The 14,258-nt window shown below is 38.1% G+C and overlaps 3 protein-coding genes across 4 annotated transcripts; 2 read left to right on the plus strand and 1 right to left on the minus strand.

The window, feature by feature from the left end:
• Nucleotides 1-1,827: 1,827 nt before the first annotated feature.
• On the plus strand, nucleotides 1,828-6,772 carry LOC113748996 (ruBisCO large subunit-binding protein subunit beta, chloroplastic). Of its 2 annotated transcripts, none has more exons than XM_027292652.1 (15): nucleotides 1,828-2,021; nucleotides 2,687-2,944; nucleotides 3,041-3,166; nucleotides 3,470-3,607; nucleotides 3,714-3,809; nucleotides 3,951-4,193; nucleotides 4,291-4,525; nucleotides 4,634-4,803; nucleotides 4,890-4,967; nucleotides 5,130-5,201; nucleotides 5,306-5,410; nucleotides 5,567-5,659; nucleotides 5,845-5,937; nucleotides 6,083-6,206; nucleotides 6,336-6,772. In XM_027292652.1, exons 2-15 carry the CDS (start codon nucleotides 2,702-2,704, stop codon nucleotides 6,347-6,349), a joined length of 1,830 nt encoding a protein of 609 aa, XP_027148453.1. In that variant the 5' UTR covers nucleotides 1,828-2,021; nucleotides 2,687-2,701; the 3' UTR covers nucleotides 6,350-6,772. The 2 variants fall into 2 exon arrangements, with proteins under 2 accessions (XP_027148453.1, XP_027148533.1); XM_027292732.1 differs by having other exon boundaries at nucleotides 1,828-2,015.
• An 850-nt stretch (nucleotides 6,773-7,622) lies between these two features.
• Nucleotides 7,623-10,869, plus strand: LOC113749288 (protein MET1, chloroplastic). Its single transcript, XM_027293010.1, has 7 exons — nucleotides 7,623-8,426; nucleotides 8,770-8,876; nucleotides 9,055-9,149; nucleotides 9,238-9,314; nucleotides 9,916-10,036; nucleotides 10,300-10,359; nucleotides 10,444-10,869. The coding sequence occupies exons 1-7, from the start codon at nucleotides 7,981-7,983 to the stop codon at nucleotides 10,585-10,587; spliced, it is 1,050 nt and encodes a 349-aa protein (XP_027148811.1). The 5' UTR covers nucleotides 7,623-7,980; the 3' UTR covers nucleotides 10,588-10,869.
• Nucleotides 10,870-11,039: 170 nt separating this feature from the next.
• Nucleotides 11,040-13,991, minus strand: LOC113748827 (beta-amyrin 28-monooxygenase-like). Its single transcript, XM_027292402.1, has 4 exons — nucleotides 13,181-13,991; nucleotides 12,179-12,634; nucleotides 11,707-11,894; nucleotides 11,040-11,524 (listed from the first exon to the last, which is right to left on the minus strand). Exons 1-4 carry the CDS (start codon nucleotides 13,704-13,706, stop codon nucleotides 11,225-11,227), a joined length of 1,470 nt encoding a protein of 489 aa, XP_027148203.1. The 5' UTR covers nucleotides 13,707-13,991; the 3' UTR covers nucleotides 11,040-11,224.
• Between the last annotated feature and the right edge of the window lie 267 nt (nucleotides 13,992-14,258).

Below are 14,258 nucleotides of genomic sequence, written 5' to 3' on the forward strand. Positions count from 1 at the left end.
TTTTAAATTTAAATTTAATTTAATGAATTCAAACTTGATTGAGTGACTCGATTGCGAATGGGTCTCGGAGCAGAAAATGCAAAAGTCAGCCGGGGGCAGATGAGAAAAGTTCCAGAGTGTTCTAGTAAAGATACTGCAAGGACAAGAGCCAAATTGATGAAATGAAACCAAGAAAATACTCCCTTGTAATTTAGCGGAAGATTCAAGACCCAACTCGACCGTATATCCTAAACCCTTCACTCTTTCTTTTCTTTCATACTCCTACTCTCCTATCCTCTTTCTTTTATTTATGGGATAATTGCAGAAACTTCTCCTGAGGTTTCTGATATTTACACTGACCTCCCCTATAATTTAAAAAATTACATTAACCTCCCCTGAAGTTACTAATCCTTTGCAAATTCAGTCCAAACGATTAAAATATTGTTTTAGGGAGTGAAATTAGAATTTTTTACCAAATTTGTCATTTGTACTACATGTCCAATGAATGACAAAATACTACAAATTAATTAATAATTAATAAACTTTAAGAAATATAGTTTATAGGCAAATACGCATTACCTATTTAAAGTACCGGGTTCTTTATAGGTATTTTACTTTCAAATATTTAATTTAATACAAATATTTATGCTCAAATACATATTTGTATTTACTTTCAAATATTTAATTTTTGTTAAATACAAAAACTACCAATCTCTTTTCTGTAAAAATATTAATATAATACTTTTTCAATTTTAGTTACAAACATGGATGTATTTAACATAAATTAAATGATTCAGAATAAAATGCACATAAAGAGCGAATACTTTACTCGTGTAATAGATGAAAGTCATAAAAAAAAAATACTTTATGAGCCATTTCTTTTTTAAAAAAAAAAATTAATTTATATTAAATAAATAACCTACCGATTTCCTTTTTGCAAGAATATTACTGTAACACTTTTTGAATTTTACTTATAAATATTGATATATTTATCATAAATTAAATATTTGAAAGTAAAATATCTGTAAAAAGCCGGTACTTTAAATGAATAATACGTGTTTGCCTATAAAGAGCCGGTAACTATTTAAAATACCGGTTTTTTAAGGGTATTTTACTTTCAAACATTTAATTTAATACAAATATTTATGCTCAAATACAGATTTGTATTTACTTTCAAATATTTAATTTTTGTTAAATACAAAACCTACCAATCTCTCTTTCGTAAAAATATTAATATAACACTTTTTCAATTTTAGTTACAAACATGGATGTATTTAATATAAATTAAATGATTCAGAATAAAATGCATATAAAGAGCAAATACTTTACTCGTGTAATAGATGAAAGCCATAAAAAAATAATACTTTATGGGCCATTTTTTTTAAAAAAATATTTAATTTATATTAAATAAATAACCTATCGATTTCTTTTTTGCAAGAATATTATTATAACAATTTTTGAATTTTATTTACAAATATTGATATATTTATCATAAATTAAATATTTGAAAATAAAATACCCATAAAGAGCCGGTACTTTAAATGAGTAATGTGTGTTTGCCCATAAATTATATTTCTTAAAGTTTATTAATTGTTAATTGATTTATAGTATTTTGTCGTTCATTGGATATGTAGCACAAAGGGCAAATCTAGCACAAAATTCTAATTTCACTTCCTAAAATAATATTTTAATCGTTTGGACTAAATTTGCAAAGGATTAGTAACCTTAGGGGAGGTCAGTGTAATTTTTCAAACTATGGGGGAGGTTAGTGCAAATGTCAGAAACCTCGGGGGAGGTTTCTGCAATTATCCCTTTATTTATTGCTTGGGGTCCTATTATTTATTGTGTCTATTTGGGTAGCTGCTGCCGCTGTTGGTGTGCCTCACTACCTACCCACACAGTGATAGACAGGCAAAGGAAAGAGATAAACCCCCTTCCCCTTCCAGTCTTCCCTTCTCTCCTGCAATCTCTAAACCCCAGAGCAGACCCAAAAGGCCCCAATATTTTCCTCGCCCCGCCGTCTCTCCTTTTTCTCTGTTAGTGTAAGTTTCACCCTTTTTCTCTATCGCTACCTCCTTGTTGTCTGTGTGTCTTTATTTTCTTTCTGAAATGGTCTCTTTCTTTGTTTCTCTAATTACATATTTGGACATTGGGATTTGGATGGATGAAAGCTCGAGTCTTTTATCATTCTTATGCATAATATATCTGCTGCTGTCTACCTGCTCTACAGTACACCACGATTTTTTTTTTCCTTTTCCTTTTCTGCTGCATAAGTATGTATAATGGTTCTTAGTTATTAATTCAACATGGGAAAAACTAGTAATACTACTACTTACTACTTTGTGCCTTTCAGTTATCTTCCTCTAATTTCTTTTGCTTTCAGTCCCCTTGTTTCTTGTCCAAAGTACTGTCACTAGTACTTGTTCTTTATTCTCATATTGCTCCTCGTTGCTAGTGGCAATTTACTTTTTTTTGGGTTTTATAGCTCCACCTAATTACCGATGCTAATCCATTTTGCTAGCTCTGTCATATACCAGATTCAGAACACAAAAATTTGTGTTTGAGAATTGCATTGCGGTAGCAATCAAATCGGTCAAATGGTCGGACTTGCTAACTTGCTTGCCAGTGCCTGATTACTAAACTAACGAACAATCCGATTCCAGATTTCTTTCGGATGCTTGATATCTAAAATGTTGTTTCCTGTCAGGTTCCGGGTCAAGGAATGGCATCAACTTTTGCTGGCATGTCCTCAGTCGGTTCCTTGGCTGCTCCCTCCACCTGCGTCATCGACAATAATAAACTCGCAGCTTCTTCTAACAAGTTATCATCTTTCGCTTGCATATCATCCTCTTCGTTTGGCAGGCAAAGAAATGTTGTGCTACGCAAAGCACGCTCTTCCCAGATTACAGCTTCTGCCAAAGAGCTGTATTTCAATAAGGATGGCTCAGCCATTAAGAAGCTGCAGGTGGGGTTTTTTTTTGTGTCAAAAAAAAGTTTTCTGCTTTCTACTTGTTCTCGTTCTTATGTCATATTTTCTAATTAATTATTGTTTTGTCGGCAGATTGGTGTAAACAAACTTTCGGAATTAGTTGGGGTCACCCTTGGTCCAAAGGGTAGAAATGTTGTTCTCGAGAGCAAGTATGGTGCCCCAAAAATTGTGAATGATGGTGTTACTGTGGCCAGAGAGGTAGAGCAAAAACTTGCAATTTTTCAAGTTCTAATCTTTCCCTTCATTACCAATGGCATATGGTCACCAGTTACAATGTTTCTTGTGCGTATTTCCTTTGTCTCTATTCTTCTGTGCCAAAATTTTGAAGTTTTTAAATACAGCGGCTTAGGATGCAGTTTGGGTCCTCTAATATCTTTTCTATGTGTTTTAGTAGCGCAGAGTTTGCAACTAATTGGCATGAAATTAATTTTTGAGTTTCTTGTTTCCCATGGATGATGAGGTTCAATCTTTATAAATTTCTTTTCCAATATATTCTTTCAGGTAGAGTTGGAGGACCCGGTAGAGAATATTGGTGCTAAATTGGTGAGACAAGCAGCTGCCAAGACCAATGACTTGGCTGGAGATGGAACGACAACATCTGTTGTTCTTGCACAAGGTCTAATTGCTGAAGGTGTCAAGGTGTGTTTTGGTCATTAACATCCTGCACGATCTTGTATATTCTTTCCCTAGTGCGGAATTTTAATGATTTCAGCCGAGTGACACGTTCCTGATATTCTATGTGTAGGTGGTGGCAGCTGGTTCCAACCCTGTCCTGATTACGCGTGGCATTGACAAAACAGCAAAGGTCTTGGTGTCTGAGCTCAAGAAAATGTCGAAAGAGGTAATAGTGCGATTTATAACTGAAAATCATTTTGATTGTTTTAACGTCACCTTTATGTAGCATTTTTATTCTTGTTGAGACATGAGATGTATTATGGTGTTCAGTGTGCGTTACCTGCTTGAATGTGGAAAAAATCTGCAGGTTGAAGATAGTGAGTTAGCTGATGTGGCTACAGTAAGTGCCGGGAACAACTATGAAGTGGGAAACATGATAGCTGAAGCTTTGAGCAAAGTTGGTCGGAAGGGTGTTGTGACGCTTGAGGAGGGAAAAAGTTCTGAAAATAGTCTTAGAGTTGTTGAAGGAATGCAATTTGACCGCGGTTACATATCGCCTTACTTTGTCACTGACAGTGAAAAGATGGCTGTTGAGTATGATAATTGCAAGGTATCATCTTTTTAAATCTGTATATTGGTGATTGATATGTATGTGATGTTTCTGAAACTCGATATGTTATTTTCATCTGTTAATTTTGTTTCTGTAGTTGCTATTGGTTGAAAAGAAAATAACGAATGCAAGGGATCTTGTTAACATCTTGGAAGATGCCATTAGAAGTGGGTTTCCAGTGTTGATTATAGCTGAAGATATTGAGCAAGAAGCTTTGGCCACACTTGTGGTGAACAGGCTTAGGGGGGCACTGAAAGTTGCTGCTTTGAAAGCACCTGGATTTGGTGAACGAAAAAGCCAGTATCTTGATGACATTGCAATTCTGACTGGAGGTAATCTTGTCGGCATTCTTCTTTGTTCCAACACCATTTTTTTTTTAATGATTTTCTGTACCTCATCATCGATTTGATAGTTAATAGACTTCTTCGTTTGACATTCAGGAACTGTGATTAGGGAAGAGGTTGGGCTTACCTTGGACAAGGCTGATAAGGAAGTGTTGGGGCATGCTGCTAAGGTGGTGCTTACTAAGGATGCAACAACAATTGTTGGTGATGGGAGCACTCAGGAAGCCGTAAACAAGCGTGTTACACAGATTAGAAACCTCATAGATGTGGGTACCTTTCATGCTTAGTGTGTTGTCTTTTTGGTTAATCAGTCAGTAATGATTATTGTGATTTTTTTTTTTACCCCATACAGGCTGCAGAACAAGAATATGAGAAGGAAAAGCTAAATGAAAGAATTGCAAAATTATCAGGAGGGGTTGCTGTGATTCAGGTAATTTTTCTGTGGAATCGTCTGCACTTGTTGAACCCCGCTTGGGAGAAAGAAAGACTTCCTGAATATATATCTATATATACACCTTTTCAAGTTACAGGTTGGAATAATAATAATAATAATTATGAGGAAATTTGTTACTGATTTAATGTTTTTTGGAAGGTTGGTGCACAAACGGAAACTGAGTTGAAAGAGAAGAAACTTAGAGTTGAAGATGCTCTAAATGCAACAAAGGTAAGCTGCTAGCAGAGTCATTTGCTGGGAAGCTTTTTATTCCTTGGGATGCTAGCTGTATTGTTGGAGCTTGTACCGAATAATCTTTTTTGTTTGACTTGTAGGCCGCTGTTGAGGAAGGTATAGTTGTTGGGGGTGGATGCGCTCTTCTGAGGCTTGCTTCTAAGGTTGATGCTATTAAGGAGACTCTAGATAATGATGAAGAGAAGGTAAATGTAAATGTGTGCTGGGGTTGAATACTTGTGCATGTTGGTGATAGGTCACTTTGAAAATTATTCCGTTGTGATTGGCTTTTTTGGGTTTTTCTAGCACAAATGAATGGTTTGATGATGTTGGTGAAAGAAAGATGTTTGCTTTGATTACAGGTTGGAGCAGACATAGTAAAGAGAGCTTTGAGTTACCCCTTGAAGTTGATTGCTAAAAACGCTGGTGTTAATGGAAGCGTCGTCAGTGAGAAGGTATGTTGTAGCGTAACTTGGGGAAGGAAAAAAAATGACATGAAATATGTTGTTGCTTCAATTTTTTTTTTCCTTTCATATTATCAGCTAGTTAGGTGATAGATGGTGACTGACTCTGTCGATGCTTGTTCTGAGTGAGTTGGAAATCATGAATTTGCGGATTTCTTTTTGATTGCTTGTTTCAGGTACTGTCCAGTGACAACCTTAAATATGGATATAATGCTGCGACAGGAAATTATGAAGACTTGATGGCCGCCGGAATAATTGATCCGACCAAGGTACATTCCTCCTTACCACCCCCTGCTTATGGGAAATGATCATAAAAGTAGTACTATATAGAAGATTGATATATGATTTTAAGGTGTTGATGTCAGTAGTATTTTTTGGGGTGTAATAGTTTGTATACTTGTTGTTATGTTTCAGGTGGTTAGATGTTGCATAGAGCATGCAGCATCTGTTGCAAAGACATTTTTGATGTCAGATTGTGTAGTAGTTGAAATTAAAGAGCCTGAACCAGTTGCTGCTGGAAACCCGATGGATAATTCAGGTACCTGCTGTGCTCTCTCTCTCTCTCTCTCTCTGTATATGCATATGTATATATATATTGAATTTATTTGAACAGATGAAGTATAGATGAGGCATTGAAATCCCGTCGTGGGTTTTTTTTCTATGCCAGGATACGGCTACTAAGTAGGTAATATGCCGAGGTGCAGCCTTAGGAGGAGGAGGAGGAGGTTGGTTGGTTGGTGGTGCACAAGGCAGTTTAATCCTGCCTCTCAGTCCCCCCCACCCACAAGTACTGATGGTAATTAGTGCAAGTGAAATTTTATTTTTTGTAAATTGAGTTTTAATTGTTTGAACGAGGAAGTTAATATCCTGGAGGCCTACCGGGATGGGATGCGGCATCTGTTGAAATTCAATGTATGGATTGCATTCTTGATTTGAGTGGTGAAAACATTTGATTGATACTACTACTACTATTACTATTTTACTTGTCTTGTGGTAATGGTAATCCATTCCATTCCCCTTTTGATTTTCGAATTATACACTGTCTGCCACGCGGTGCAGCGCTATTATCATCAGGAATGAGATGTTAGTAATTCGGTGGCCGTATGCTCAATGTTTGTGCTGATAAATATATTTCCAGACCCGTGCGGCCTAATTCCTTATTGTTCTGGTTTCATTGTTGTATATAAATGTTCCTAATTGCCATTAGTGTGCTGCTATTGGGCACGGCACAGCGATGCTTGAATTTGCTAGTGCGTGTCTGTACACCGTAGTGCGTGTCTGTACACCGGTAGTGTATATACTGTTATCGTTTGATTTATGATTTATGATATGCGTGTAAAAATTAAATTTTAAATTTTAATTTTGCATAGTTATCTTCATCCAATTAACGTTGATGACAACCACATCTATTTGACCTTCAATCCATATTTGTTCAGCCAACTCGTGCTGCTAGCCCGAGCTCGAGTTGGAGTTGAAAATATTGAAAATATTAAGTTAATTGATTTGCAAGCTGACTTGTAAGTTCGAATATATATATATATATAAATATAAATATTTTATTATTATTAAAAAATATTATTTTATTTTTTTTAAATAATTATTTTTATTTTTTCGAACTCGAGTTTGAAATTGTCAAGCTCGTGCACGAGCTTGAGTTTGCGTTTGAGTTCAATAAAAGTAAATTACGGTTCAACTTGATTGGGTTAAAATTTAATTTGATTCGACTCGTTTACCGTCTTAATTTTGCGGGCTGGTTAATAGGCGTCCTATCCAAAGGGAAAAAAAAAAAAAAAAAAAAAAAGGTGAAGACCGGACCGGAGAGCGTGGTGGGTGGGCTCTCTCTTCTCGGTGGGAATTTTTTTTTTTTTTTTTATTTTTAAATGGGTTGGTTGTGGAGACTAGAGAGAAAAGGGAAGCTTTTGTGTTGTCCTACACTACTGGGGCTGGCAGGGGTTGGTCCGTACCAAAGCAGCCTGAATGAATGAAGGATGCGGAGGGAGTTTTTCCATTTCCGCCGCTGTGAGTTTGATCATTGATGCGATGAATTAGCCCACAATTCCATTTCCAGCCCACCCGCCATCATCGAGACACGTGGCACCACAGATTTGAATACTAGCTCAGCTCAACTCAACGGCCTATTAGAGCCACTAGTGTCAGTCTCCCCTTCCTTCCTTCGTAATCTCTTCCTTTCCGCGAAGCATATTTGCAGCTGCAGCGGTTGCTCCACCGCCCATTCTCCCTCCCTCCCTCCTCCGTAATCATACTAATACCCGCCGTCGCAGAGCCACGCGAATAATCATCAACTAACCATCATGTCACTTGCTTCCAGTGGCTGTACTTCTCTATGCCCCTCACCACCAGCTTTCCCAACATTATTAACCAAGCAAAGCCCATCATCCCTCAAAAACCATAATCAGGCCAAGAATCACCACTTTCTCTCCGCTTCCCTCACTTTCTCCAATCCGCTCTTTCATCTGTCAAACCACTCTAATAATAATTTCTTTGCTGCTAAAGCATCCGAAACCGAAGCCAAGACTGCGGCGGGTAAAAAGACACAAGAAGAAGAAGAAGAAGAAGAAGCAACACCAGCAGACGACGACGAGGAGTATGAAGAGTACGAGGTCGTCTTGGATCAGCCAGTTGGGTTGAGGTTTACCAAGGGCAGAGATGGTGGAACTTACATTGATGCTATTGCACCCGGTGCCTCGGCTGACCGGACCGGCTTGTTCACTGTTGGGGATAAGGTGCTTGCCACCAGGTGCGAATTTTTCTCTCTCTGATTATCTGAGTGGATTTCATATTTCATAGTCTTCCAAGTACTTGACCGCATCGATAACATCCAAAGTCAGTCAGTTAGTTAGTGGTATTCATATTGATTGCAGGGATTATTCAGCCTGAGATGGATGCTGCGGTGAGTGAATGCTTATTTACAATATTGTCCTGTTTCTGAAATCGTACCTTCTAGCTGTCTTTCGTCTTCCTTGTATTTATTATTTCAAGATAATAAAAAAGCTTTTATTCGCTGGCATTTGTTACAATCACACCACCAAGACCAAGATTAAGATTAAGATTGTGAACCCCATCATCTAAAATTTATGCAGTGCAGTATTTGGAGATGAGATTTGGCCGGCAGCAGAATATGGAAGAACAATGTATACCATCCGACAGAGGATAGGCCCATTATTAATGAAAATGAAGAAGAGATATGGTCAGTTCTATTCTTATCTACACTAATTTCTCCTGGCTCCTGCTTCCTCTGCATTTATGTTGTAAAGAGTTCGAATGGTGTTCATTTTTGAAGTCTAAACTTCCTGAAACACTGCCCCGTAATTCCATTTTCAAGGTTTGCCTTAACTCCACTGGCAAAATGTCTCCTTATGTTGCAGGGAAGGTGCCCGATATGGGTGATTTAACTGAAAAAGAAATAATCAAAGCTGAGAGAAACTCTGGTGTAATTAGTAACAGAGTCAGAGAGATTCAGGTAAGTGCGTGCATACAACTAATTTGCTCCTCGTTGGAGTATGAGTAAAATCCACTGTAATGCTGATGACTTCGCACAATTCATGCAGCTGGCAAATGCCATGAAAAAGAAGGAACAGAAAGAGCGAAGAGAAAAGGACCTTCGCGAAGGCTTGCAGCTTTACAAGTAAGGCCAGTCCATCCATCTATCTGAATTGTAATTTTTTCTTTTTGAAAATAAGTTCCATGTTCATGTATTTTTATTTTCTCCTTTAATTCAATGCCTTTTGTTTTTATGTTCGATAATTCTATTGTGCAGTTCAACAAAGGCTTATTGACCTTTGCTTTTCAATTTGCTAAGATCGTGTAGTTAATAATAAATGACATTAGAGATACTACTACAGCTACCACCAACCGGACCTCCGTAGCCGCCATTCTTACAGTCTATACTTATCATATTTACTTATATCTGCTTTCTGTTGGGTGTTATGCTTCATGATGTTTGTTTAATTATTCGTTTTTTATTAGTCAAATTACTTTTTTGTCTTGTTCTTTTCACTGTCAATTGTGTATTCACACCCACTATGAGGTTTAAAATGTTGCATTCTAGAACAAGGAGAACACTTGCAATAATCTTGTCCATATTTGTCATTTTTATCCTTTTTTCTTTTATGCTTGTCGTGCACTTACCATGTCAGGTACAAAATATTTCTTGTACAAAAAATTTAGAGAGTTGATTTTTGTGCAAAATATTTCTTGCCTAACATATGATCTTTTAACTGATAAAGGAGTGGCAAATATGAAGAAGCATTGGAGAAATTTGAGTCAGTACTGGGATCGAGGCCAGAATATAATGAAGCTGCTGTTGCAAGTTACAATGTTGCATGCTGTTACTCCAAACTTAATCAGGTAGAGTAGCAGATTAAATAAAATAGCATTCTACTATGATTGAAAACATACTAGGCATCGTCTGGATCACACATCGCCCTTCCTTAACTCACCAGAGGACGGGGACTTGTATATGGAAATCTTGTGCTAGTTATTCTATTTGACATGGCACAGGTGCTGCTGCATCAGTTCAGTTATGATATTTTAGCCTTGAATGTGTATGCAGCACGAGCCAATGTTTTGCTGTCCTCCTAATTCTTTGACCTGATGAGTCACCATGACAGGTACAAGCTGGACTATCTGCCCTAGAGGATTCTCTCGAAGCAGGATTTGAGGATTTTAAGGTAAAGAAAAGAAAATAATTTCACCATGGAGTACTAAATCATAGTTTTGGGTTCATACTGTGTACTGTTGTCCTATGTTTGCAGAGAATCCGGACAGATCCTGACTTGGCCAACTTAAGGACGTCTGAGGAATTTGAGTCTCTGTTAAAAAGGTTTGACGAATCATTTATAAATGAGAATGCTCTCAATGCCATTAAATCAATATTTGGCATATTCAAGAAGGAATAGAATGATAGATTTGTTTTACTGCTGAAAGCTGGCTCTCCATGTACCAAGAATTTTGGATCTGCAGAAAGGAGGTTCCTACTAGTAAAATCTGTCTATAGCATCGTTTAGCCTAGGTAATTGCAGATATTTCAGATACTTTAACTGCTGATTCAATTTTCACTTTTTTTTTTAAATTTTATATTCAGAGTAAACATAATATGTATTTATCTGTATGGAAACATCTGGAGAAAGAAATGAATTCTTTGGATATTGAACTCGGGACAACCCTATTCAACTTTGCTATTTTGCATGCATAGACCCAACGATTTCCTACTACTTTGCATAACAAGCAACACTGTGCTGATGGATGGAGACTGATATATGAAATATAGACGATGAAGAACATTATGCCCCCCCCCCCCTCCCGCCCTCCTTCCTCCCTTTCCTCCTAATTTGATTTGACTGTATCATGGTTATGTGGAATATTGGTTCATGCCATCTGCGATGGAAAACTCAGAAACTGTAAACACCTTTTGCTTTTCTCCGATGCCAAGAAGGAGATATCAGTAGCAGTGTAGCTTACACTTACAGGGTACAAACTGTAGTTAAACGACAGACATGCCCGGATTGTCTCACTGTAATATACAAGTAAACCCATTTAAGGATTGTGAGGGTGAAGGCAGATTGGAAGTCCTTCAACAGGGGTGGGCATGGGATCATAGATTATCTTCTCATCAGGAACCAATAAGTTCCATCTAAATTTGTTTACCACATTGTGGAGAAAGACCAGTATCTCCACCCGAGCGTACTCCTTCCCTAAGCACATACGAGGTCCTCCTCCAAAAGGAACATAAGAAAAAGGTGTAGGTCCTGCTCCTTCGAATCTTGACGGATCAAAGTTCATGGCGTCCCGAAAGAAACTGGGATCTGTATGCGTCGAAGCGGGAGTCCAGTATAGCTGTTGTAGCAGCAAATAATGTTTAATCAGTTCATGCAGAAAATGTTACTCAGTGCAATCAACTGTAATCTGAAGAAGCAGTTGCATTTTTTCCCCATTTTTGTGCAACTTGGTCAAAAGTTGCCTGGTTTGTGGGAATGAATGGATATTAACAGAAATAATTTAGCAGAAGATGAGAATACCTTCCATCCTTTGGGGATGTCATAACCAGCATAATTTATATCAACGAGTGCTTCTCTAAAAGCTCCCATTATTGGTGGCCAGAGTCTCATGACTTCACAGACTACATCCCATGAGTACTTCATCTTCTGTATATCCTCCCATTGCAGGAATCCCTCCGCTCCTTTTGATGAAGCAATCTCAGTTTGCTCTGTTTTTGGAGCCAAGCCATCAGTGATCATGTTAAGCACTAAATAAGGTATTCAAACAAGCATCAATTTTGTATAGTCACTATCATACCCCAAAACATAACATTAAAGTGTTTTCTCACTTTCGTGGAGGCCAGTCAAATGCAAAATGATTTTTTTTCCACTTAAGGTTAGCTCATACATGATTTTTTTTCCACTTAAGGTTTAAGAATATGTCTTCATTAGGAACACCATCAACATCATATCACGCAGTCAACCAATTAATTAAGCAATTGGGAAAACTGACCTCTCAAGACCTTTTGATAAACTTGTGGAAGTTCCCCTAGTACCTTCATGACTAGTGTTATGGCAACACTCGAAGTGTCATGGCCAGCGAAGAGTAGCAGTAAAATGTTGTTTATGATCTCCGATTCAGACATGAACTTTCCGTTGTCATCCGGAGATACAAGCAAGTGCGACAAAAGATCTTGTGAAGGGGAAGCAGTTTTCTGTTCCAAGGCCAGTCTCCTGTCTTTGAGAATCACCATCAGTTCCTTCCTAACAGCTCCTGTAGCTCTGATAGCGCGATAGAATCTTGTCCCTGGGAAGTTGAGGGGGATGGATATGACGCCTTTCAAGAAAACATTGAAGAGGGCGGCAAGCTTTTCAATGTGCCGAGGGTCTTCTAGGCTCATAAACAGTCGACACGCAAGCTCAAAGGTGTACAACTTAATCACTGGAAATGTCTTCACCTCCTCTTTACCTTCAAAGAGAAACTCAGAAGCAATTTTGGAACTCAGTCTTAATATCCTAATCATATATATACATATGCAGGAAATTTAAATTAGCCGGTCAAGCGGTAGCAAGCAGCATGATTGTAATATCTTGAGAAAGTTAAACGTGAAAAAGATGTCTTAATGCTATAGCACACACTTAAGTGCGGTTCAGTGGTTTTGCACTAATGTATACTTTATGCCATCAAAATGGGGTAGCTTAATCCTTTGACACTAGTTGTGCTCCGTTGAGTATTGCAACTAATGGAGAAAAGGATCGACTGTCATGTTCTTGACTGGGAAAAAAAAAAGTGATCAAGAAATAAAAGCTTCCTACTCCTGAAGATGAATCATGCACGATTCTTTTTTGGATTGTGATAAGATCATCATATATCCCCGTTTGTTGGAGTAAAACAAAACAAATTTAACCTATGTCCACGGAGGCAATTGATGAAGCAAGAAATGATGTACTCGTGGTGGGCGCAGCAGCAGCTGCAGCCTGCGCATGCATGCTTTGTAAGTTAGATTACATATACCTTGCCAGTGAATGGCGATGTGGTGCTGAGTGACCTGATCCACCGTTTTGATATAGAGTCGCATCAGGGCATCTGGGGTGAGGAAGTAAGACAGCATCTTCCTGGTATGCTTGGCTTCCTCCCCAACGGAGTTAGACAGCCCATTCCCCAGCAGCTTCTTTGCTGAGGGAGGCCACCAGACCTGGACCAGCTTGTTTTCGTTGCCAAACAAGAACTTATGAGCTGCAGGGCCGGATAAGACGGCCATAGGCTCACCGGTCAATGAAGTCTTGAAGACTGGAGGATTCTGATGCTTCTCCATCCTTTGTTTCAGAAACCTTCCCGGTTCCCCATCCCATCCGCTCTGAAGAAACTCCAGTGTTTCCCCGAGAATCGGCCACCCAAAGCTCCCCGGAGGAAGACGCAAACCCGACTGCTTGTTCTTGTTTCTTATTCTGGCGATCAAATATAGGAGGAAAACAGCAGTAACCAGAAGAGGTGCAACAATATTAACAAAGACGCCGAATATATCTATTGCCGCCATCATTTAATAATCACAGCAATACCACTGCCTGCAGCTGAGTTTGTTCCTGCAGGCGTGAACCAGTTTTTCAGTTGCTTTTGTAGCATCAACTGCAGTTAACGAATCAACTAAACAATCAGTCTGTTGTTGCTCTCTACCTTAAAAGCATACACAGTCGGTGTCCGTGCCCGTGCCGTGCCTTCTTGGTTTCTTTCGTGCTTCCGACTTTTCCATTCTCTCTTGCTTCCGACTTTTCCAACTTCTCGACTTTTCCTATTTAATTGACTATAGGCCATGCAAAGTCCGTAATGCATTTTTTTCTTCATATTTTGCTAGGATAAAATTATTCTCACTATTGACTTTATTGTATCAAACACGATGTGTTTTAGGAGCTTTGTTTCTGCACATTAAGCTTTAAATTTTGAAGTTTCAAGTTCCCACCTAAAAGTTATTTTTGTTTGGGTCAAAGACAAAATAGACTCAAAGCATAATTTCCAAAAAAATTAGTAATCAATGATTAATTCAAAATGATACATTTTTTTTAATCCAAAGGAGACTCCAATCCTTTTAAAGGAA

This window comes from Coffea eugenioides, chromosome 1, assembly GCF_003713205.1.
Source record: "Coffea eugenioides isolate CCC68of chromosome 1, Ceug_1.0, whole genome shotgun sequence".
NCBI classification, from domain to species: Eukaryota; Viridiplantae; Streptophyta; class Magnoliopsida; order Gentianales; family Rubiaceae; genus Coffea; species Coffea eugenioides.